This window comes from Protopterus annectens, chromosome 1.part1, assembly GCF_019279795.1.
Source record: "Protopterus annectens isolate FY-2018-M chromosome 1.part1, PAN1.0, whole genome shotgun sequence".
NCBI lineage: Eukaryota > Metazoa > Chordata > Ceratodontiformes > Protopteridae > Protopterus > Protopterus annectens.
In genome coordinates, this window is record NC_056726.1 from 1,091,406,780 (window position 1) to 1,091,432,049 (window position 25,270).

The 25,270-nt window shown below is 46.0% G+C and overlaps 1 protein-coding gene across 1 annotated transcript in view; it reads left to right on the forward strand.

Annotated features, from left to right (window-relative positions):
* Positions 1 to 25,270, forward strand: part of PDIA6 (protein disulfide isomerase family A member 6) — a 512,967-nt gene that overhangs the window by 77,518 nt on the left and 410,179 nt on the right. The window contains exon 3 of the mRNA XM_044080139.1: positions 17,514 to 17,571. Within this exon, the coding sequence (XP_043936074.1) occupies positions 17,514 to 17,571 (58 nt within the window). The remainder of the gene's footprint in view (positions 1 to 17,513; positions 17,572 to 25,270) is intronic.

Genomic DNA, 25,270 nt, shown 5'->3' on the forward strand with positions numbered 1-25,270 from the left:
CGATACTTAACTGAGATGCTTGACAAAGGCCTATCTTTCTCATCAATCAAAATCCATGCCTCTGCCATTTCGGCTCATTACAATACAGAGCCACCAATCTTTTCTCATCATTTACTAAAGCAGTATCTTAGAGGAGCCAAAAATTTAAGGCCTCCTAGAAGATCACCATTACCTGCATGGGACCTCAATTATGTGTTGAAAAAGCTCACCCTGCCTCCATTTGAACCAGCTGCTACTGCTGATATAAAGTTCTTATCATGGAAGACCGCTCTGCTACTAGCAGTTACTTCATCAAGAAGAGTTTCAGAGCTACAGGCCCTCATGGCTGTAGAGCCTTTTATCATATTTTACCCAGACAGGGTGTCTCTGAGGACAAATCCTACTTTTATGCCTAAGGTCGTTTCCAGTGTGGCACTTAACCAAACAATTCATCTGCCAAATTTTTATCCAAATCTTCAGAACAAAGGAGAGAGATTTCTGCATTCCTTGGACGTACACAGACCGCTAAGATTCTACTTGAGCAGGACTAAAGCTCTAAGAAAAACTGAGCAATTACTAGTGTCATATGCTGTAGGATCAGAAGGAAAGGCTATTTCAAAGCATCCAATTTCAAAGTGGATAAGCCATTGCATCCGTTTCTGCTACTTACACCATGGCAAACCTGTGCCCAAGGGCATTAGGTCTCACTCCACCAGGGCTGCAGCTACTTCAGCAGCCTTTCTCAGAGGAGTACAACCAAGGACATTCTAGAGGCTTCTACTTGGAGTTCTGTTCATACCTTTACAAAGCATTACCATTTGCCTCTATAAGTCCAAGGGAGGCTTTGCCACTGCAGTGCTGCAGGGCCTTATAGCCTCACCTAATGCTGTTTAGCTCCAGCCGCCCAACCATAGCTTTGGGATTCTACCCAAATGTAATGACTGCAACAGTGAAACACGAAGAACATAGTGCAGTTGTGTACACTTACCATAAATGTAGATGTTCGAGTGTATTCACTGTTGCAGTCCAGGTTACCCTCCCGCCATCCCCATGTCATTCTACAGTTTTATCTTTCCTTCTCTATCTTCTACAACCTATGTGGTGTATTTTCTTGTAGATGAAGGTAAAGTTTGTTTGTGTGTGTGTGTGTGTGTGTGTGTGTGTGTGTGTGTGTGTGTGTGTGTGTGTGTGTGTGTGTGTGTGTGTGTGTGTGTATTAGAATGTTGCTACCTTTTTGGGGGCACCTGACATCGGGGGAAGAAAAACTAAAGAAAATGGTGTCGGCTGCATGTTTTATACCCCTGACGTCATGAAAGAGAAGCCAGCAACCAAACGCAGGACCCAAGACTTTGGAATTCAGGCCGACTGAGGGCAACCTGCCAGCAGATTACCCAAATCTAATGACTGCAACAGTGAATACACTCTAACATCTACATTTATGGTAAGTGTACACAGCTGTACTTTTTACTGCTTGTATTATATTTCCTACTACTTGATATGTGTTTGTACTACTGATTGTTTTGTACTACTGTGGACCTTTTTTTTCTCCCTGGGTCTTCAATATGTAGCAGGAGCCTGCATTGTACTGTCTCTGGATGCTGTAAGTAATTCTATTGTATTAATGTTTGCCGGTACTATATTTTTTTTGTTTGTTGTATATATTATTGCGGAGCTTTTCTTCCCGGGTCTCTGCTGAAAACTGGCCTCTGGCCCAGTCAGACATACCCAGTCAACAAAGTATTTTTTACTGTTTTTGCCTTATCTTTTCAAAAAAAATGTTCCTTGTTTCCCACCTTTCTAAGCTAGTATAGTCCAGTTTTCAGGCTAGTGCTGAATTCATGGCGGTGTTACAATTTTCTGAGTTGCCCATACATTACTTGGATAGAGGGAGGTTTCTCTGTTCACCTGTGAGAGAGGGAGCTTTGAGCAGCCATCTGTCCCTGGAGGAGTGATTCCAGCCCAGAAGTTAGTAGTTTATAGGCCATTTTGGGCCAATTTCTGTCTCTTTTATTCCCCTGCTGTAAAAACTGCGTTTCCACAGTTTTGCACGTACAGGCAGTGCCGGTTAGCTAGGGCTAAATTTATCCCGGTTCCACCAAGTCTCCTCTTCAGTTTTTTCCCTTGAAAGTAGTCTAACTCTCAACCTAAGCATTTAAAAAGCATCCTACAGTCCAGCACTTGCTCAGACCTAATAGCAAGCACTAATATACCTCGACACTTGATTGCCCAGCAGGGCAAGGCTCATTATTCACCCCTCACCAACCAAGCGACTAAGCAGCTCACCCTACTTATTCAGGCATGACCAAACGGCAATTTCAGGTATACTCCCCAGTCCAGCTGGTGAACGTGGGTATCCTGAGGCAATGTTACAACTGCCTCATGTACACAGACAACCCTCTCCTCCTACCACAAAACATTAACATATGCGAGAGATGCAATTATATAGCTAAATTGGAGGATAAGCTCTCTCCACCCAAGACTGGAACAGGCAGTCATGAGGAGAAGGTTAACACTTGCACCACACCTCCAGCCTCGTATAGACATACTAAGCCAGCACTGGCAAAAAATGCACATAAGTACACAAAGTCATACTCTGAGGCTTCAAATAAAAACCTGCAAAAGCATCACAGACCTCCAAAGCAGACACCCAAAAAACCTGCACCTCCCGTCACAAACCAGACAACACATAAAACACAAAATCAGTGTGCTGCACAATCACAGCCTTTACGGCAAAATAACATACTTAGCACACTAGTAATGGGCAACTCGATAGTCAGGCACACTGACGTCCCACTCACTAGGCTGGACAAGGAGAAGGTTACTGTTAGCTGCCACATAACACAAGCACTCGGGTCACTCCAGGACAAGTACTAATATGACTCTGTCATTGTTCATGTTGGTGTGAATGACCTGAGACGTACCTCCCTGGACTACATGAAAAGAGACATGCAAGAGCTCTCTGATCATGTATCCCAGGCGGGTATGACCCTGACCCTGAGTAGCATCCTGCCCTCACCAAGAATGATACCGCAGTATAAAGAAAAAAATGATCAATTTCAACAATTGGCTAAGCTTCTGGTGTCATTCAAAGGGGATCCAGTGTCTTTCAGCCTGGGACGACATGCTTGACAAGCCTCCTTGCTTTGCAAGAGACTGCTTGCACCTGTCACCCCTAGGCTTTCGAATACTGGCCAAGGCTCTTGCTGCCCTCATAGTGCCTTTTTTAGGCAAGGCTCAAAGTCAAACCCACCTCCTTAAACAGAACAAATAAAAAAGTGAGGGTTATGCTACTCAATGCCAGGAGATTAAATCTCAAAATGCACACACTCGAATGGAGAACGTCGACATCTGTGCAGTAACTGAAACCTGGTTCAAGGCTCCACAGAGCACCCCAGCACTACCGGGCTACAACTCGTACCATACATTTCGGCCACAGAACATGGACCGAAAACACAAAAGGAGGGGGTGCGTCCATATTCATCAAGGATGCCTACACCTCCAGGTTAGTGGCGCAGCATGATACCTCCGAGATCATCCATGTGCAACTAACATCAGGCAAATCTGCAATGCAAATTGTGGCCTGCTACAGATCACCCTCCATGACCCAGGACCACTACTCTGCATTTCTGGAGACACTGGAAAACATGAAGTTCCTACCGAACACCCTGATATTGGAGATTTCAATTACCCTACCGTTAACTGAGAAAACTACTCCAGTACAAACTCCCAGGTCCAGCGTTTCCTGGAATTTATCAACTCAAATACCCTGGATCAGCTGGTAAACTCCCCTACCAGGGGTGAAAACATATTGGACCTGGTCATCACCAACATGGGCGACGGGTGTTCCACACCAGAGGTCAACCCATCACTGGTTAGATCCGACCATAAACTAATCACTCTGGATGTCCACACCACACCACCACCTCCAACCAAGGAAACCTCAGTGAAAAAACTTTTCTATAGCAAACTTCACCTTACTTAAGACGGAGTAGTGTCCAAGATGCAGGAACCTTTACAAATGCACTCTATAAGCACCTACAAGGATGCATGGATCGTGCCATCCCTAGCAAAACCAAGACATCCCTGATCAGTATCCATAAGAAACTAAGGTCCCTCATAAAATCCTCCAAGGCTAACTTCGAAGGAAAAATAGCCAAGGATTCAAAAGATAACCACAAAGCCTTCTTTAGCTATGTCAAGAATCCAAGTGGCAACTCGCAGATTTGTTCTGAGCTAGTGCAAAATAGCACAAAATATACTGAACCCACTGATATTGCAAACATCCTAGCAGGTAGATTCAGTGCAAACTTCACTCCCCTTCTCAGCCTCATAAGGGCCCACAACAATACCGGAAAAGTGTAGTGTCCCGGAAATCACAGACGCACAGGTGAAAACAGCCCTTTCAAAAGCCAAAAGCACAGCGTCAATGGGGCCAGATGGTGTCCCAGGTTGCGTCTTGCGCGAACTACAGAACGAACTAACCCCCCACCCAAACACACTGTTCAACCTCAGCCTCTCCACATGACCATAGAATGGCGCACAGCAACGGTTATTCCACTCCACAAAGGAGGGGCCACAACTGACCCTGGTAACTATATCCCCCCATAAGCCTGACTAGCCTGGTCTGCAAGGCTGTGGAGAGCATCATCATGGAACTCATTAACAAAGACATTGGGAACCTCCAAACACTTGACCCGACCCAGTTCGGCTTTAAGGGCAGATCATGCCTACTAAACCTGGTTGACTTCTTCGAGACAGTCACCAAGGCCGTAGATGAGGGGAAGTTAGTTCACACAACCTACCTTGACCTTGCCAAGGCTTTTGACACCATTCCCCACTTGAGAATTATAGAAAAACTCACCAGCCTGAACATAAACCCCTATGTTACGAGATGGATTGCCAACTGACTTAGACAGAACTCACATGGTAAGAATAGCGGGCTCCTAAACCAGTCACAAGTGGTGTCCCACAAGGCTTGGTCCTGGGACCCCTACTGTTCGGCATATACTTCTCACAAGTACAGGCAAACACAGGAGGACTATGGCTAACTAAGTTTGCCGATGACTGCAAATTGGGAGCCATAATTGACTCTACGGCTGACACAGACATTCTCCAAAAGGGCCTTACTGAAACGGACACCTGGTGTCAAAAGTCTTGGTCTCAAGCTAAATGCCAAAAAATGCATAGTCATCCCGTTTAGGAAAAACAAAACACCTATATGAATTGCCACTTAGGTGGCAGCCCCCTTAATACAGAAGAGGTAATAAGAGATCTGGGGACCCAGGTAGATAGTAATCTCTCCTTTGACAATCATATTGCCAAAGTAGTTAGGAAATCCTTCTATGTAGCCCATCTGATTAAAGGGTTTGCATCTAGAAATAGAGGTTATAGTGCCCCTCTACTCGTCAGTCATCAGACCCTATCATAGAGTACAATGCCCCATTTGGGATGTACCTCACAAGACACTTCCAACAGCTCGAAAGACCACAAAAGTTCCTCACCAAGAGGATTACCGGCCTCAAACATATGTCCTATGCAGCTCAACTAGAAAAACTCCAGCTGTACTCATTCGCATATCGCTTACTCAGAGGTGATCTCTGCCCGACTTACAAAGCCATGTCCAACTCAGAATTGATGGACATGCTCCACCTAAAGAAATCCAAGTCACTGCGAGCCACTCACGTGAGCTAAACCTCGCCACAACAGTAAATAGAATATGCTAGAGGGATAGATTCCTATCACAGAGACTCCCCATGCTTTGGAACAAAATTCCTAACAACATTAGGCAGAGCACCTCGCTAACACTTTTCAAGAGAAACCTTGAGTGGATAGGTAACGGAAAATACACTCCTGGGATCACTTCATTTGCTCTTCTTGACAGAGGCTCAGTTAATTAATCAATGAGGCGGCGAAAGCTGACACACTCTGGCTAGGCTTATAAATGCCCTTGGGCAGATAGCCAAGTACCTATCTATGAACCTATAAATAAATAAACTTTGCCTTAACCCTTCCACAGTGTCGATCACTGATGGATGCTCTAGTCCACATTTGGCCCCCGTGGCTTCTGTAAATTGCTTCCCCTTCCATACCATTTAATAATTAAATTTATTTGGAAAACCAGCATTTTCAAGGCTAGGGTAATATTCCTTGCTCAAGTTTGGTTCCATTTCCTCTGGCCTCCTGTAGTACATCCACCCTAAAAACTGGATTACCATCCACACCTCCTGAATCACCCATCCAAGCATCCTCTTCCGGACCCCGAGACCCTGAAACTAAGCACATGGTTCCTTCAGTTTTGACCGTGTGGTCAGAGGTGCCAGGCTTTCTGCTCTAGTAGTTCGTTTCATCACCTTCACAGAAACGTTCCTTGTATTGTAATTTCAGTGCCTCTTCTCTGTATGCTGGACTTTTTATCGGATATTTTCCAAAAAGGCTGTAGTTTCTCAGTCAAGGTTCAGTCAGCAACTGTTTCCGTATCAAACATAATCGGACTTCCATAGCTTCATTGAAGATTTCAAAAGCCTTTCTGAAAGGAACCTTCTTATTGAGGCTTCCTATAAGGGACTCAATTCCTCCATGAGACATAACTGTCACGTTATAAGCCTTGACTTGGGTTCACTTTGAGACAGCAGTTATAGCGGGTTTAAAATTCCTTTCTTGGAAAAACTTTTCTGGTGGCATTTATTTCTGCAAGAAGGATTTATGAATTGCAAGCACTTTCCTGTGTATACCATCAAGATCCCATACACACTTTGGCTCCACCATTCTCAGGAATGTTATCTTAACACCGCATTAACTGAGGTTTCTAATCTTGAGACCATATAATAGCCCTTGAATGTTACTCTGTTATGCAGTTGTGCAAATCTTATTTCTAGAAACATGTTTTGCTGACCTATTGCATTATCTGTAATGCATATTAATGTGATTGTGCTCATCTTCTAGCAGGTGGTGGACATTTGTCTACCTCTGCCAATAATACATGGAAAAAATATGGCCAGCCGTCTGGGACATGATTAATTTCTTTCAGAGATTGCAGAGAACTTTTGACACTGCAGGTAAATTGTGTTCTGAAGTTGTTGTCTTCATTTGATCTTCAGCATGTGGGGGTTCCCTGATCCAGCACAGATCCGACTCTACTGCATATCCAGCATCTGATCTGAGCTCAAAACTCCTCCCCTACCCATAATGCCCCTGTCTCCTTCCTCCCTTCAGATCTCATTTGCCGCACTCAAGTCCACATCACGATACGTGCTATCTGCTAAAAACTTTGGGTAAGTGACTTTTTTATTCCTTGTAGCTCTACCTTTTCTACTGTACTTTTCCCCATTTTTGTTTTTCTACCTCCCCTCGTGCTCTCTGCGTCGGTTCCTGTCTCTCTTGCGTGTGTATTCTCTGTGTGAGTGTGTTAGGCAGTGTGATTGGGAGTATGTCTGAAACCCCCGAAAATACACGGAGTGTGGCCACAAGCTCTCCCCAGCTGATGGGCCACACTTTGTACGTTGAATGTCTTGGGCCAGCCCATCTGGACACCTCCTGTTCTATCAGTGCCGGGTTTAATCCCTGGGCACTGCTGAACAGGAGAAATAAGCAAATTTTGAGGGGCCTTCTCCCTCCTACCACTAGGGTACAGGCCTCTCCTGCCCTGGCTTCTACCTTTGTCTCCACCCCCGTCCTCTGGGGCTCAAACTCCTGCCAAGAGGCCCAGCGACTGAGACAAATCTGCCAAGTCTAAGGACCAGGCCTGGAAGCTATCTCTGGACCGCTTGGCTTTGGTGGGCCCTCAAGCCAAAATTAGATGTTCTTCATCTTTCACTGTTGCAGTCATCGGATTTGGGTTATCTGCTTGCATTAGCCCTCAAGTCGGCCTGATTAACAAAGTCTTGGGTCCTGCGGAGGTTGCTGTCCCTTCTTCCTTGACGTCAGGTCGTCGGGGGTATAAAACATGCAGCCAACGCCATTACATCAGTCTTTCTTGCCGTGCGGTGCCCGAAGCAGCTCGCAAGTGCCGGTTGGCCGACTCTCAACATTTTCGTTTTCGAGTTTCAGAACCGAAGTTTTCAACTAGAAGCTAAGTACCCCTTTGGGGAAACTTTTTTTCATGCTCTAAAAGTAAATGTTTGCATTACTTGTGAAAAGCAAATACCTCCAAGATTTTCATTCGTACTGTATTCCTTGCCTAGGCTCAGACCACGACGTACCTCGTCAGTTTTGTGCCTTGTTTAAACCACGAATTATCTGTCGTCTGTATATTTTCTCTTCTAAATATTTTGGTGCTCTGTTCAATTATCCTGATATGTCTTCGGTAAGCCATCCGACTACCAACATTCCAAAAAAATGCAAAGATAAAAACAGAGCAGGCCGCCTAGGTCCAAAGCTGCCAACGACACTTTTCCTAAGCCAGTCGACAGTTCGCCGGTACTCAGTGAGGCGCTTTCGCAGCCCCTGATACCTGCTACTTCAGATTCGCAGGCCTCTACAGAGACCCATTTGGAGTCCGGTATGCCGCGAGATGCTTCAACCATGGAACCTGCGGATGTCTCCTACCTTAGATGAGTCCGGAGCCTCTGTGCAGGCACCGGCTTCTGAGGGTGTATTGAGGCCTACTGACTTGCATATTATACCGATGCCATCTTCTTCTTCAAGGCCTAAAAATCGAACTATGCCTAGAGAACTGACACCCAGACCGCATGATCAGGCCTCTATGCCTAAAAAAAACAAATAAGAATGGCTTAAGACCTTATTACTTTAATCATGGGAAGGCAGCCTTCCCCCCTTAGAGACCTAGGACTGAGTTTGCTTATGATTCTTCTGACCAGGATTCTGAATTTTCTGTTTCCTCTGATGACCAGGATTTACCGTTATCTACCTATGAGCATTCTGATGCCGAGGACTCTATTCCCTCTGCCCCCCCACAGGATTTCTCTTTTTGGTGAAACCTTGCATACTCTCAGGGAGCATATTTCTTACTCCTGCCCCAGCACAGGCCTTTAGCCATACCTCCTGTACTAGACCATTGTTGATGATTCCTTTTTGGAATCTAGCTTGCCCCTGACTCTCTTTATCTCCTGCTCCCAGAAAACCTGATAGATGTCCCCGACTCCCACAAGTTCCTTTTTAAAAAATCCTACTGTGGATCCCGAGACAATTTCACAGGGACCCAAGGGCATTAAAGCTACTACTGTCAAAAATCCTACCCCCTCTTATAGAGACTCTCTAGGGCGTTGGATAAATGGGTTAAGAAGATGTACACTTCTGCAACTTTGGCCATTAGGGCCTTAAACTGCCAGATTCATATGAAAGTATCATCAGCATATTATTGGATTGCTTAAACAGAAAATGATGTTGATTCCTGATTGTGCTGAAAATGAGGATTTGCAGGATTTACTGCATTCAGCTGAACAAGTTGGAAAACATACTTTGCAATGTGGTTTTGATTCACTAGAGGCATCTTGCAGGGCTGCTGTAACTGGGTCTGTACATAGAAGGCATGCTTGGCTTAAGGAGCAATCCTTGCCAGATCATGTTAAAGCGAAATTACTGGATGCTGCCTTAAACCAGGACCGCCTGTTTGGCAACAAGGCAGAAGAAGTTTTTAAAAAGATGGAGGAAAAAGCTAAATCTATGCAAACTGTTAAAAATTTTTTACAAGTACAACCTCCAAGGTTTAGTAGGCATTGGCCTTCCAAGAATTGGTCCTTTCCTGCCTCTTCCAGGCCTTCTCAGTCCAAACCCAGATTCAGCAGAGCTCCCAGGCTTTAGTCCCAGGGTACGCACAGGACTAACAGTGGGAGGCCTCCACTTCCAAATCTGGGAGCAATAAAACTCCCCCTATGGTAAACTGTCTCAGTGACTTTTTAAAACTTCCAAGCACTTCTCAACTGACTGCCCCTTTGGGGGGAAAGATTGCTCTTCATGCAAAGAAGTGGGAACACATTACCCAAGACAAATGGGTTTTAAATATAGTGTCCCAGGGATACAGATTTCACTTCCACACGTTACCAACACCAAGCGGGTTGCCAGATCTACCCCCCAAATCAGTGGGCAGAGGCCCAAAAGCAAGTACTTTCTCTCTTAAGCATGGGGGCTATTCAGTTGGTACCAGAAGAGGGGGCTATTCAGTTGGTACCAGAAGAGGAAAAGGGACAAGGCTTCTACTCGAGATTTTTCCTGGTACCCAAAAAAGACAATTCATGGCGTTCTATCCTGGACCTGTCTACTCTAAATACCTTTTTGGTGATTCCAAAATTCAAGATGCTGACTCTTCACCAGTTGCACCCTATGCTAGGCAAAGATGCCTGGTTGGCAACACTGGATTTAATAGAAGCACTGGCAGACGAACTAAGCAGAAACCTCATGGACCCACACGAGTGGAATCTGGAACCAAGGATTTTCAACATGTTGACAAGCAAATGGGGAGCCCAGATATAGACCTGAGCCCAGATATAGACCTGTTTGCCTCCCCCCCAGAACTATCAGTTAGACAAATTTTGCACAAGGACTCCCCACAAATAAGCTTGGAAAGTGGATGCTCTGTCCTTCAGCTGGAAAAACCTATCAGTTTGTCTTTCCTCCTCTGCCTCTGCTCTCCAGAGTACTACTAAAGATCAAACAAGACAAACCAAGGACGATTTTGATTGCACCAGACTGGCCACGCCAGCACTGGTGTTATCCCCTCTTGTGCAGTGTGTCACTGTTGGCCCCATGGCACCTGCCTCAGACTCCTACCCTATTGTCTCAGCAGGAGAACCAGATTCTGCACCTTCAGCTTCAAACACTGAACCTAGCAGCCTGGCTAATTACCTAATTTCTCCTTTACCATCCCTCAGTAAACCAGTGATGGATATCATTTTAGAGGCAAGCAGTCCTAGTACTAGAAAATATTATGCTGAAAAATGGAAAAGATTCTGTGCCTGGAACCAATCTGAGCACAGCAGTGCCCAGTTTACCTCAGATTTTACAATACTGAACTGAAATGCTTCACAAGGGCCTGTCTTTCTCCTCCATCAAAATTCACGCCTCAGCCATTTCAGCTCATTGTAACACAGAACCTCCCCTCTTCGCTCATCCACTGCTCATGCAGTTCCTCAGAGGGGTCAAAAATGTATGACCACCTAGGAGAGCTCCAACTCCAGCCTGGGACCTGAAACTCACTGTTCCTCCTTTTGAGCCAGCTGCTACTGCAGACTTAAAATTCCTTTCTTCTTTAGCAATCACTTCAGCAAGAAGGGTATCTGAATTACAGGCCCATATGGCAGTGGAGCCTTTCATCATCTTTCATGTGGACAGGGTGTCCCTCAGGACCAATCCCTCCATGCCCAAGGTGGTATCCATTGCGGCCCTTAGTCAGTCCATTCATTTGCCAACCTTCTTTCCTAATCTACAGAACAAAGGGGAACGGATACTGCACTCCTTAGATGTGCACAGACAACTTAGATTCTACTTGGACAGGACCACACCTCAAAAGAAATCTGAACAACTGCTGGTGGCATTTGCTGCAGGGGCAGAGGGGAAGGCTATTTCAAAGCAAACCATTTCCACATGGATAGGCCATTGCATTCATTTCTGCTACAAGCACCATGGAAAACCTATCCCACAGGTGGTCAGACCCCACTCAACCAGGGCTGCATCTACCTCTACAGCCTTTCTCAGAGGCGTCCCTACCAGGGACATCCTAGAAGCTGCTACCTGGAGTTCTGTACATACTTTCACCAAGCATTACCATCTGCCAATTTTCTCTAAATCCAGAGCTGGCTTTGCCACTGCAGTCTTGCAGGGCCTTATAGCTGGTCCTAATGCTATCTAAATTCCTCCTCCCATCCATAGCTTTGGAAATCTACCCAAATGTGATGACTGCAACAGTGAAACACGAAGAACATAGTACAGTTATGTACACTTACCATAAATGTAGATGTTAGAGTGTATTCACTGTTGCAGTCCTGGTTACCATCCTTCCAGCCCCCTTACTACTTTTGGCTATACCCTTACTCTCCTTTTACTATGCTCAAAAACTTTTTGGTGTATTTGCTTTTTTGTTGGAGGTATAACCTTGTATATTTATGGATTTAATTGCTTCCCATTACGGAGGCACCTGACATCTGGGGCAAGAAAAACTGATGTAATGGCAATGGTGCATGTTTTATGCCCCTGACGACCTGACGTCCTGGAAGAAGGGACAGCAACCGACGCAGGACCCAAGACTTTGTTGATCAGGCTGACTGAGGGCTACTGCAAGCAGATAACCCAATTGTGATGACTGCAAAGCTGAATACAAGTGTACACAACTGTACTTCGGCTCCGAGGATAGAGTCTTCCCTGGCACCGTTCCCCTCAGTTCTCTCCCGAGCCGGAGGAGCTTCGGACCCGGTTGCCAGCACAGGCTTCCCCTCACCGCCCCTCTAGGCCAGTGTCGGCGGCCTCCTCTTCTCGCTCCACCTGCAGCCTTTCTGAAGTGGAGATGGATAGGATGATGCAGAGGTTTATCCGCACCCAGATACAGTTGGGAGTCCTGCCTGCTCCCTCTCCCTCCGGAGTTGAGGGCATGCAATCTGCATTCATCCCTATTGCTCCTTGGATCCAAGGAGACACTGCGTCGAAGGGTCTGCTCTGATGGTACCTTGTACCTCGACACCGGCTATGGCCTTGAGCAGTTCGGATGTGACTAGCTCTGATCCTTCCGTCTCTTGGAGCCGTAGCCTCAGCACCAGCCTCAGCACCCGATCCAAGGGGATGACGTCGACTTGAGCCTTTCGAAGCAGAGCATTCCCTTTGGTATCTCGGTGCCTGGAGGTTCGGCTCCAGCTCCCACTTCGGGTCAGAGGGTTACGGCTCTGACTTTTCCTTCTCAGGACCTCCATTCCCCTTCGGGCTTTTGACGCGGTGGAGATGGTCATTTTGCTCCCATTGAAACCCTTGACAATCTCATCTTTGGATTCCATCCCTGCTCCCTCTGTTTCTGGCAAGGACCCGGCCAGTCTACCATCTCAGGGTCAGCCTGCTGCCTCTTTGTCCAATGGTGCTCCTGCCAGTGAGACGTTGGCGAGTCCTTTCCAGAGACCCCCACTGAGGAGGTCCCTCGCAAACATACTTGCAAAAAGAGGCACCTGGACACCCCTCCGGAGTCCCTCACGGAAGACACCTACTTTGGAGGAAGGGGAAGGTTCCCCCCAGTCACCCCCCCCCCAAGGATGTCTCCTTTGGAGATATGGAAGTCCTATGCCAGTGTGGGGGGTGGTTGCCCAAAAACCTAACTCTGACGAATCGGTGTTCCTGGAGGCATTTGGTGCACTATCTTCTACCTCCTGGGTGTCTCCTCCCACGGATCCTTTGGTGGATCTCATCACATCTCTGGCGTGGAAGGAACCGGACACAGTGGAGCCCTTTCCCAAATGCCCTGACAAGGTTCAGAGTCCCCTTTCGGACAAGACCCATTGGACTAAGGGATCACTGGTTGATGCCATCGTGGTGGTGGCTACCATTAAGGAGGAGGTGGCTACCATTAAGGAGGAGCTCGCTCAGGAGAGTTCCACAGTCCACCCCCTGACCAAGAGTCTAGGACGATGGACCATTTTGAGAAGCAGGTCTGTGCTTCAGCGACCTTTTTTTGTACGTGTGCTGAATTATATGGCACACGTGATTCGGCTGCAGCGAGACCTGGTCAAGATGGTCACTGAGTCTACCCCTGGGTATCTGTTTGTGGAGGACAAGAAAGTGTCCTCCATTCGAATGGCCACCCTGACTTCTATCATTAACACCTCTGGGCATCTCCTCTCCCATGCTACCAAGGGCGCCGCTATAGCTGCCAGTGCAGGAGTTGCCATCAGGCTCTGTGTCTTTTCGGAGCCCTTCAAGGCGTCCTTTACGAATGCCGCATACAACAGTTCCTCCCTTTTTGGGAAGTCAGTACGTGACACCTTTAGTGCAGAGTGAGGAGGGATCTACTTTTCGGCCCCTCAACAAACCTTGAGGAATCGGCGAGGGGCCAAGAAGATGTGGTTCCAAAAATCTCAGAGCTATTCCCAGTACACTCAGGACTCTCCTTCCCCCAGGGGCAGAGGGGGAGTTGATAGATGCTACCGTAGAGGCAGAGGGAGTCCAAGGAATCAAGGGTCTTGTGAGCCTTTCTCTGAGAGACCCGTGCAGCAACCCTGAAGGGTTGCCAGGCTCCTTGTCTCTGGAGGCAGTCTGGGGTCGCCTATCGCTACACCTAACAGCATGGGAGTCAATCACAGAAGGTTGTTGGGTGTTGTAAATTATATCCAGAGGCTATTTAATCCCCTTTCTCGCGTCACCCCATCCACACAGACACCTCCCGGACATTCCACCCACGCAAAGGGAGGATGCAGAACTGGAATTTGCAAAGCTGCTAAAAAGCGAGTCATCCAGACCAGTCCAGGTTAGGCATTTACATTTATTCCAGGTTCTTTTTGGTGCCAAAGAAGACTGGGGACTGAGACCCATTCTGGATCTCTCCACCTTGAACCTGTCTGTAGCCAAGACAAAATTCCAGATGGTCACCCTTCTTTCTATCCTGCCCTTCCTGCAGGAGAACGATTGGATATGCTCGATCGACCTCCAGGATGCATACTACCTTATCAAAATGGACAGCTGCGCTCTGAGGTTCCTGCACTTCCCGATAGGGGCCAGTCATTATCAGTTCAGAGCACTCCCCTTTGGTCTCACCACAATCCCCAGGGTGTTCACCAAAGTGAAGGCAGTGGTAGCAGCTCGCCTGATACTCCCAAGGCATATAGGTCTTCGCCTACCTGGACAGTTGGCTCCTTGCTGCCCCTTCCAGGCATCGGCTCAATCAAGCAAGGGATTCCCTTCTCTTAGCCCAATGGTTTGGCATTGCCATCAATTTCATCAAGTCGTCTCTTGCCCTGGTTCAAGTGTTAGATTTCACTGGGGCTTGATTGGGCACAGTTCAAACCAAAGTCTTTCTTACTTTGGACAGGATTCAATCTCTGAAGCTACATGTCCTTTGCATTCTCCAAGCTCAGTCACCGACAGCGGAAATGGTATTAAGGACTTTGGGGTCCATGGCGGCCACAATCAGTCTCTTGCCCATGGCACGTTTTTACATGCGGGTATGTCCATGTTAGATCTCCCTTTGTGTCATCCTGTTTGAGTCTCTCGAGTGTGCAGGAACTCTCTTCTGTGGTGGATTCATTCCCCGGATCTGGCTCGGGGTCGCTTCTTTCTTCCACCCTCCCCCTTGACCACAGGGACACCGGATGCCTCCCTGCTAGGATGGGGTGGCACTGCTTGGGAAGGACAGTCCAAGGCACGTGGTCCCCCTACGAGACCAGATTGCATATCAATGTCCTGGAGATGAGGGCGGTGCTACTAGCGTTGCATCTTTCCCCAGGGACGAGTGCTATCCAGATGGACAATGTCTGTGGTTTGGTACAACAACAAACAGGAGGGAACCAGGTCTTGCCGTCTGTGTTGCAAAGCCATGGGAGTGGGTGATCTCCACTGGCCGTTTTCTGGTGGCATTGCACATTCTGTGGGGGGGTGGGGGTCCAGCATTCTAGCGAACAGGCTAAACAGGTCTATTGTGATGCATTATGAGTGGTCTTTGAATCCTTCAGTAGCAAAACATCTTTCTCAAGTGGGGTCAGCCTTGTGATCTCTTCGCCTCCCCTTCCAAAGCAAAATGGAGCGAGTTCTTTGCTCTGAACCCTCCACCGGGAGAAGCCCCCATAGATGCTCTGATTCATGCCCCCCCGGTCTTCTGTATGCTTAATCCTCCTCTTGCCTTGATTCCAAAATTCCTTCAGAAAGCTCGCAGGCTGAGGAGCTTCGTTATCCTCATTGCCCCATTCTGAGCTTGTCAGGTATGGTTCCCCTCTCTGTGGTCTCATTTAGTGACTCCACCATGGATGTTGGCTCCATTTCCGGATCTTACTTCTCATCCATTAGGGTCTCCCCATCCAGACCTGGGCAGTCTAAAGCTCACTGCTTGGCTGCTCCAGTTCCCATGATGGACTCCCAACTTGTCTTCACCTGTCAAAAGGATTCTGGTGGCGGCTCATAAGTCTTCCACCTGAAAGGTGTACTCCAGCAAATGGAAACGTTTTTCGGTCTGGGCCTGGCAGTGTGCCTTAGATCCCTTCATTGCCCCACTCTCAGCGGTTTTAGAATTTTTGGTAGGGATCTTTCAGCAAGGTGTCAGTTCTTCTACAGTCAGGTCCAACTTGCAGAGATTTCTAATTTTCTTGTAGGTGGTAATATGGCGTCCTTGGCATCCTCTAAGCTTTCCAAAGCCTTCCTAAAAGGCACCTTTCTTCTTCAGCCCCAGGTGAAGGACCCAACGCCGCTGTGGAATCTTACATTAGTTCTGCAAGTTCTAGTTTCATCCCCTTTTGAGCCTGCAGCCTCTGTGGATCTGCAGTTTCTGTCCTGGAAGATTGCCTTCTTGGTTGTTATTGCATCTGCCAGGAAGGTTTCAGAGCTTCAAGCGTTGTTGGTCAAGCCCCCTTATGAGTTTTCATAAGGACAAGGTGTCCTTGCATACTAACCCATCTTTTCTCCCTAAGGTAGCTTTGGAGTTGAATTTTAATCAGGTGATTAATCTCCCAGTCTTTTTCCCAAATTTTCAAAACGAGGGCGAATATAAATTGCACTTGTTGGATGTGCACAGACGTTTTTATCTGCACAGGACTAAATCCTTTTGCAAGTCTGACCAGCTTTTCAGTTCCTACTCTAAACCCTTGCCACTTGGGCTTCATCTCATACCTTCATTTCGTATAAGTTGGACATCATATCCAGGAACAGGGCATCCTTTGACTCTGCCATGCTCTGGAATATCCTTCCATGAGGGCCTCCCAAGTGTTTAGCAGCTGGGGACTCCATCCCACAAATGAAGACAACTTTAGGTAAAGGAAGTTACGTACTCATCGTAACGTTCCATCTGAATTGTTCTCAATTTTGTTTTCAACCGTCCCTCCCTCCTTCCCCCTGCCTTCCTTTTACTTTGTGGTGGTCTGACTAGTAGAGGATGTGGTCACCTCCTGCATGCCTCTTACTGTGTCCCTTTTGCTTTTGAAGATGTCTATTATGGGATAAGGTGTTTGGTCTGGTGTGGAAGCTGGTTGGGGAGGAAGGAAACAGGTGCATTATGGGTAGGGGAGGAGCTTTGAGCTTAGATCAGATGCTGGCTATGTGGCCAAGTCGGAGCCGTGCCAGATTCGGGAACTCCACAGGTTGAAGACCAATAATGAAGAACAACAACTCAGATGGAACATTATGGTGAGTACATAACTTTTTCATGTACATTTCCATTTGAAAGTATAGGTTTTCTTGTTAAAACTGCCTCAGAATAGTCCTACTCCGTGCATGACATGTAAGCAAATACTTTTTCCATTCTTCTGCAGTTTCCTGAAAATGTTTAATTGAAGAAAGTCTGTAGCATTCTTTGGGTACTTGCAAGTGGATGTTTAAAGCCTTTGCTTATAGTTAAAATTTACGCATAGCTCACTGACTGTCACTGCAGTGTTTGAATATGCATATTTTTCCTTTCTGCATAACAGGTGTGGGCATTGCCAGAGACTAGCTCCAGAATGGAAAAAGGCAGCAACAGCGTTGAAGGTGAGTACTGGTTTTAACAGTTTTATTTCATGTAGTGGATAACTGTATTTGTTTTACTTGATTTTCTACATGCTGCTAGTCTGCTGATTTTATTCCTTAATACTTTGATAAATCAAATGAGTTATAATATATTATTTTTAACTGTTGTAGCAGCTATCTTTAGGGTTATTTGCACAAATTAAAAACTTTTTTATAACTGATTTTTCTGGCACTTCAGAGTTGTGTACTGGTAATTGTTGTTTGACTCATTTTTATATCATTGCTGGCTGACTTCAGAGTTGTGCACTGTTATTTTTGCTTCACTGTATAGTTTTTCAGATCTCTGCTGAGGGTGTTGGTTTTCTCATACCCACCTTCCCTATTCCTGTCTTGTTTAAATTGGGAGGCTTTTGCAGTTGCCCGCCCCCACTGTAGATTTGATCTGGGACACTCCCCCCGTCCCATCTCTTTACCTCATTCTTCCTATTAGACTCCTTCTGCACTTGTTTTTAGTCATTTTTAATTTAATTGCATTTTTTAAACTGTTTGGTCTAACATTGCTCCATACTCAAGTGTGCTAGCTTGCACTGCATTTGAATTGTTTTTACTGCTGTTTTAGCTACGTGTGTGTGTGTGTGTGTGTGTGTGTGTGTGTGTGTGTGTGTGTGTGTGTGTGTGTGTGTGTGTGTGTGTGTGTGTGTATACGTGTGTGTGTGTGTGTGTGTGTGTGTGTGTGTGTGTGTGTGTGTGTGTGTGTGTGTGTGTGTGTGTGTGTGTGTGTGTGTGTGTGTGTGTGTGTGTGTGTGTGTGTGTGTGTGTGTGTGTGTGTGTGTGTGTGTGTGTGTATGTGTGTGTGTGTGTGTGTGTGTGTGTGTGTGTGTGTGTGTGTGTGTGTGTGTGTGTGTATGTGTGTGTGTGTGTGTGTGTGTGTGTGTGTGTGTGTGTGTGTGTGTGTGTGTGTGTATATATATATATATATATATATATATATATATATATATATATATATATATATATATATAAATATATATATATATATATATATATGTATATATATGTATATATATATATATATATATATATATATATATGTATATATATATATATATATATATATGTATCTATAAATAAAAATCTTTCCTGTAACTAGTGTAGTCCAGATTCAGATTTGCTGTATCCAGGACTGTATGTAAGCTTCTGAGCCCCCCCAAGCTTTCTGTGTTGGAGGGAAGCCTTCTAGCTTATCAGTGGGAGTGGTAAGCACTAGGTAACTTACCTATCACATAAGGAGTGGTTCTGGCCCAGAAATTGTAGTTATTGGCCGTTTGGGCAGTTTTTCCATCTCTCTCAACTTTCTGATTTAAAAGCCCGCATTTGCACTTGTTTCCCCACTTTCCTATAACTAGTTTTGTCCATAAACAGATTCTTAGTTTTAGCACTTGAATTTGCTTATTCGTGATCAGTACTTGTTCATAACTTGTAAGCACTAAATAACCTACTAATTACTACAGCACTCAACCTTCCTCATTACCTAGAGGAAAACAGTTTTGGTACTTACTTTCCTCACTTGCTTAGAGAAAAACAGCTCTTGTACTCACTTTCCTCAACTTATCTAGAGGAAAATAGTTTTTTATTCAGGCATGTCCAAGGGTCCGCTCCCAGTGTTCTCTCCTGTCTATCTGATGAATCTGGGCATCTTGGGACAATGTAGAAATTGCCTCATGTACACAGACAACCCTCTCCTCCTACCACCCAACACTACAACCTGTGAGAGATGCACTTATCTAGCCAAACTGGAGGTAAAGCTCTCTCCAATCAAGACTGAACTTGTCAGTCGAGAGGAGAAGGTAAACACTTGCACCACACTCATCACATAGTCTCACTTAAATCTACACCACCAAAATCCACACACAAACATAAAAACATTCGCGGAGGCTCTCAATAATAATCTGCTCAAGCAGCAGAGACCTCCAAAGCAGAAATGCAAGCAACCTTCACCCCCCAACACGACCCAAATGACACATAGCCCGCAGACTGTGTGCCACTCAACCACAGCCAATAAGAAAAAACAGTGTACCTAACACACTAGTCCTAGATGACTCTATAGTCAGGCACACTGATGTCCAGCTCACCAGGCTAAACAAGGAGAAGGTTACTGTCAGCTGCCTCACCAGGCTAAACAAGGAGAAGGTTACTGTCAGCTGCCTGTCGGGTGCCAGGATCTGTCACATAACCCACGCACTCAGGTCACTCCACAACAAGTACAAATATGACTCTGTCATTGTCCATGTTGGTGTGAACGACCTGAGACGTACCTCCCTGGACTACATGAAGAGAGACCTGGAAGAGCTCTTGGATCATGTGGCCCAGGCAGGTATGACCCTAGCCCTGAGTAGCATCCTGCCTTCGTCCAGAATGATACCACAATATAAGGACAAAATGACTGACTTCAACAATTAGCTAAGCTTCTGGTGTCATTCAAAGGGGATCCAGTATATGTCTGCCTGGGACGTCATGATCGACAGACCACGATGCTTTGCCAGAGATGGTCTGCACCTGTTGCCCCTGGGATTCAGGTTACTGGCTAAGGCTCTTGCCACCCCTATAGTGCCTTTTTTAGGCAAAGTTCAAAGGACAAAGCCACCACTGTAACAGGTACAAGCATGCAAAAACTGAGGGTGATGCTACTCAGTGCTAGTAAGTCTCAAAATGCACTCACTCGAGGCACTCATTGGAGAACATCGATAACTGTGCAGTGACTGAGACCTGGTTCAAGGCTCCAGAGAGCACCCCTGCACTACCAGGCTATAACTCATACCAAACTTTTCGGCCATGTAACCTGGACCAGAGCACCAAAGGGGAGGTGTGTCCATGCTCTTTAAGGATATCCACACCTCCAGGCTAGTTGCTCAGCATAATGCAGCCGAGGTTATCCAAGTGTAACTAACTCTGGGTAAAACTGCAATCTAAATTGTAGCTTGCTACAGATCACCCACCATGCCCCAGGATTCCCACTCCTCTTTTCTTGATGTACTAGAAAATATATTGGGGTTCAGCCAAACACCCAAATAATGGGCGATTTCAACTACCCCACCATTAACTGGGAAAACTACTCGTGTACCAACTCCTTCGTTCAACACTTTCTGGAATTCATAAATTCCAATCCCCTGGATCATCTTATCCACACCCCCACCAGGGGCAACAATATCCTGGATCTAGTCATTACCAACATGAGTGACCAGTGTTCCACACCTGAAGACAACGTCTCATTGGTCCAATCCGACCATAAGCTAATTACCCTTGATATCCACATCCTGCCCCCACCCCCCATTAAGGAAACTATGGTAAAAAATTTCTCCAAAGCCAACGTCCTGCTTCTTAAGACAGAAGTGGTGGACTTCAGGACACCCATGCAGATGGACAATACACTTAAAGACTACTGAATCCTACACAGTTGCACTTTATAAGCACTTACATGAGTGCATGGATCGTGCTATCCCAAACAGAACCAAGGCGCTATCCTCCAAAAAAAGGAAGCCGATCTGGTGATCCCCTGCCATAAACAAACTGTACAACAGAAGCAAGAAACTGTTGCAAAAGAGAGTAAAATCCCATGAGTGGAGGAGCCTCAGTAAGAAGCTGCGATCCCTGATAAAATCCTCCAAAGCTAGTTACGAAAACAAAATCACCACTGATTCTAAAGACAACCACAAAACAATTTATAGCTATGTCAAGAAATCTCAATGGCAACACTCAGATCTGTTCTGAGTTACAGCGAAATGGCACTAAATATACAGACCCAACTGATATTGCCAACATCCTGGCAGATAGGTTCAGTGCTAACTTTACTCCCCTCTCACCCCCTAAAGAGCCCATCTCTCTCACCCCCTAAAGAGCCCATCTCTATACCGGAAGAATGCAAAGATGTTCTTCATGTTTCACTGTTGCAGTCATTACAATTGGGTTATCCTGCTGACAGGCTACTCTCAGTTGGCCTGAATTTCAAAGTCTAGGTCCGGCGTCGGCTGCTGTCACCTCTTCCCTGACGTCCGTGCACCAGGGGTATAAAAGATGCAGCTGATGCCATTTTCTTCAGTCTTTCTTGCCGCACGGTGCCCGAAGCAAAAGTAGTTCGCAAGTGCCGGTCGGCCGACTCCTGAGATTTTCGTGTTCGAATTTCAGATCCGAAGTCTTCACTAAAAGCTAAGTATCCCATTGGGGAAACTTTTTTTTTCTTGCTCCAGACCGATGTTAGAAAAAGTTAAAAATTGTATTTCTTGTGGAAACAAATACCTCATAAGGACTTTCATTCTTACTGTATTCCTTGCCTAGGCCCTGACCATGACGTTGCTAGTTGTCGGTTTTGTGCTAGATTTAACCAGCGCAGTATTAAGCGTCGGTACGATTTTGCATTACACTATTTTGGCAGAAGATTTAACTATACAATGTCGTCAGATAGCCGTCCGACTACCGGAATTCACAAGAAACGCAAGGAAAAGGACAGGCATCCAAGGTCCAAAACCGACTAGGCTTCTTCTAAGCCAGTCGCCGGTTCGCATTGCAGCACCTTCGCAGCCAATGATGACCGCTACCTTAGACTCGCAGGCCGCTACCGACACCCACGTGGAGTTGACCAGGCCGCTGGAAGCTCAAGGTATTGGACCTTCGGAAACTATTCCCTCAGACAGGTCCGGAGCCGCGGAGCAGGCATCTGCTTCTGAGGGTGTTTTCAGACCTAATCAATTATATGTTAAAATGACTTCAGCTTCAAAGGCAAAGACTAAAGCACCTTTAAAGACAAAGAAACCAGTACAACAGCCTCATGGACCGGCCTCCATGCCTAAAAAACAGATGCTCAAAATGGCCGAAGACTTAATTACTTTGATCAGGGGTTCCCATCCCCCTCCTGATAAGAGGCCTAGGCAATAGACAGAATATGAATCTTCAGATCAGGTTTCTATTTCATCTGATTCCTCTTCTGATCAGGAATATTCTCTTCCTCCCTATGAGGATTCTGATGCTGAAGAATCAATCCCTTCAGCCTCTCCTGAGGATTATTCTTTTGGGGAAACTTTACATATCATGAGGAAGCATTTCCACTGGGAGAGCCAAGATTATTCCGAAAAAAGGCTCAGAGACTTCCTTTTACTACCACAACACAGGCCCCTAGCTATTCCACCTGTTAGACATTGTAGATGATGTATTTTCAGAGTCCAGTCTGATTCCTGACTCCTTACCTCCAGCTCCTGTTAAGCCGGACAGGTACTACAGGGTTCCTGACTCTCATAAATTCCTTTTCAAAAACCCTGCTGCTGACCCAGAAACTATCTCTCAGGGTCCCAAAGGGGTCAAGGCTTCCAATGCAAAAAAAACCTACTCCCTCTGACAGGGATACTAGGGCACTGGACAGATGGGGAAAAAAGATTTTCACTTCTGCTACCCTGGCTATAAGGGCTGTAAATTGTCAGTTTCATATGCTTAAATATCAGCAATATATTATGTCACTGCTTAAACAAAAAATGTTGATTCAATTCTGAATGTGCAGAAAACAAAGAAATGCAGGAATTATTGCATGCAGCTGAACAAGTTGGAAAGCATACTTTACATTGTGGTTTTGATTCTCTGGAGGCCTCCTGCAGGGCCAGTTACGGGTTCTGTCATTAGGAGGCATGCTTGGTTAAAGGAACAAAATCTATCTGATCATGTTAAAGCAAAATTATTAGATGCTCCATTACAGCATGATGCTTTGTTTGGTGTTAAAACAGAAGAGGTGTTAAAGAAAATGGAGGACAAAGCTAAATCTATGCAAACAGTCAAGGAATTCTTAAAGGTACAGCCATCAAGATTTAGCAGACACTGGCCTACAAAGAATTGGTCCTTTCCAGTGTCAGACAGGCCACAAAGAGGCAGATACAGACACCCTAAAGGCAGATCCCATCCCCAAGGTCCGTACAGGTCTAAACAGTGGGGTTCTTCTACCTCCAAAACTGGAGAAGACAAATCGCAGCCATACAGGAAACCGTCCCAATGACTTCCCCCTGCCTGCGCCAAGCACTTATCTTCTGGCAGCACCTTTAGGGGGAAAACTAACACTTTTTTCTCATAATTGGCACATAATAACCCAGGACACATGGGTCTTAAACATAGTGTCACAAGGCTACAAGTTTCACTTCCATACCCTGCCAAGGGCAAACGGTTGGCCAGACCTGCCAAAATATCAATGGGCAAAGGCACAAAAACAAGTCTCATTCCTCGTGGACATGAGGGCCATTCAACAAGTACCAGAGCAAGAGCAGGGACAAGGATTTTATTCAAGACTGTTCTTGGTACCCAGAAAGGACAAAGCCTGGAGACCAATACTGGACCTATCTATTCTAAACACATATCTGGATATTCCAAAATTCAAAATGTTGACTCTACAGCAGCTTCTGCCCATGTTTGGCAAGAAGGCTTGGCTTGTGACTTTAGATCTAAAAGAGGCATACCTGCATGTCCCAATCGGACAAACATGCAGAAGATACCTCAGATTCAAAGCTGGCTCAATGCACTACCAAATTCTCTGCACTGCCCTTTGGTTTATGTACTGCGCCCAGAGTCTTCACAGTGCCTGGCACCAGTAATTGCATTCTGCAGACAAAGAGGAATACAAATATATCCTTACTTGGACAACTGCCTGATTCAAGCAGAGAACAAGGACATTCTACTACAGCATCTGGCGTTTGTAAAGAGATTACTGCCATGCCTAGGGTACACAGTCAACGAACAGAAATCAAAACTAGTCCCCTCTCAAGAGATAATATTCCTGGGTGCAAGCTTAAATACAACTGCCCAGATGGCTTATCTCATGCCAGACAAACAAAGGCAACCGACTACCTATTTCAAACTGTTGGCAACAAAGGCCCAGTTATCTGCATGAATAATTCTGCAGGCTTTGGGCTTCATGGCATCCTGCATTCTACTAATTCCATATGCAAGACTGTATATGAGGAAACTTCAATGGTACCTTTAAAAGTGTTTTGGACTCAACATTGCCACAGCCTGAAAACAATAGATCTGAAGTAGTTAACTTCATTTGATCAGCAACCTGTGGGTATCTGATCGGTCCTGGATCTGAGCCGGCAGATGTCCGAGCTCCAAGCTCCTCCCCTTACCCATAATACCCAACCCCCTCCAGTCCTCAGATCTCGTTTGCCGCGGCTTCTATAAGCACGAGTGCCGAGCTCCTTGCGATTAGGTAAGATAAGGATAGGAATTTTCTCTACCTTTTTAACCAGTTTAAAAAGTGTGTGTGTGTGTGTGTGTGTGTGTGTGTGTGTGTGTGTGTGAGATAGTTGATCCGTTAGACTAGTTTAGTTTAATTTAACTTTAGTGTATTCCCCTTCCCCTTATCTGTGTGTTAGGGAGTGTGATTGTGTGATTGTGGTAGACCTGAAGGCCATCTTTTCCAAATGCTCTGAGTGTGGCCATAAGCTGTCCCCAGCCGATGGCCACACTCAGTGCGTTCTTTGCCTGGGGGTTGCACATTTGACATCAGGCTGCCAGATATGTGCTGCCTTTAACCCCTGGGCTCTGAGAGACGGGAGGAACAAGTTAATCTTAGCGGGCTTTTTACCCGCGGATTCTACTTCTTCCTCCTCTTCCCTCAGTGGCGCCACTCGCGGCTGTTCAGCCAACGGTTCCTGCTCCCCTGGCTGGGACTCAGCCTCCCACTGTGTCCCAG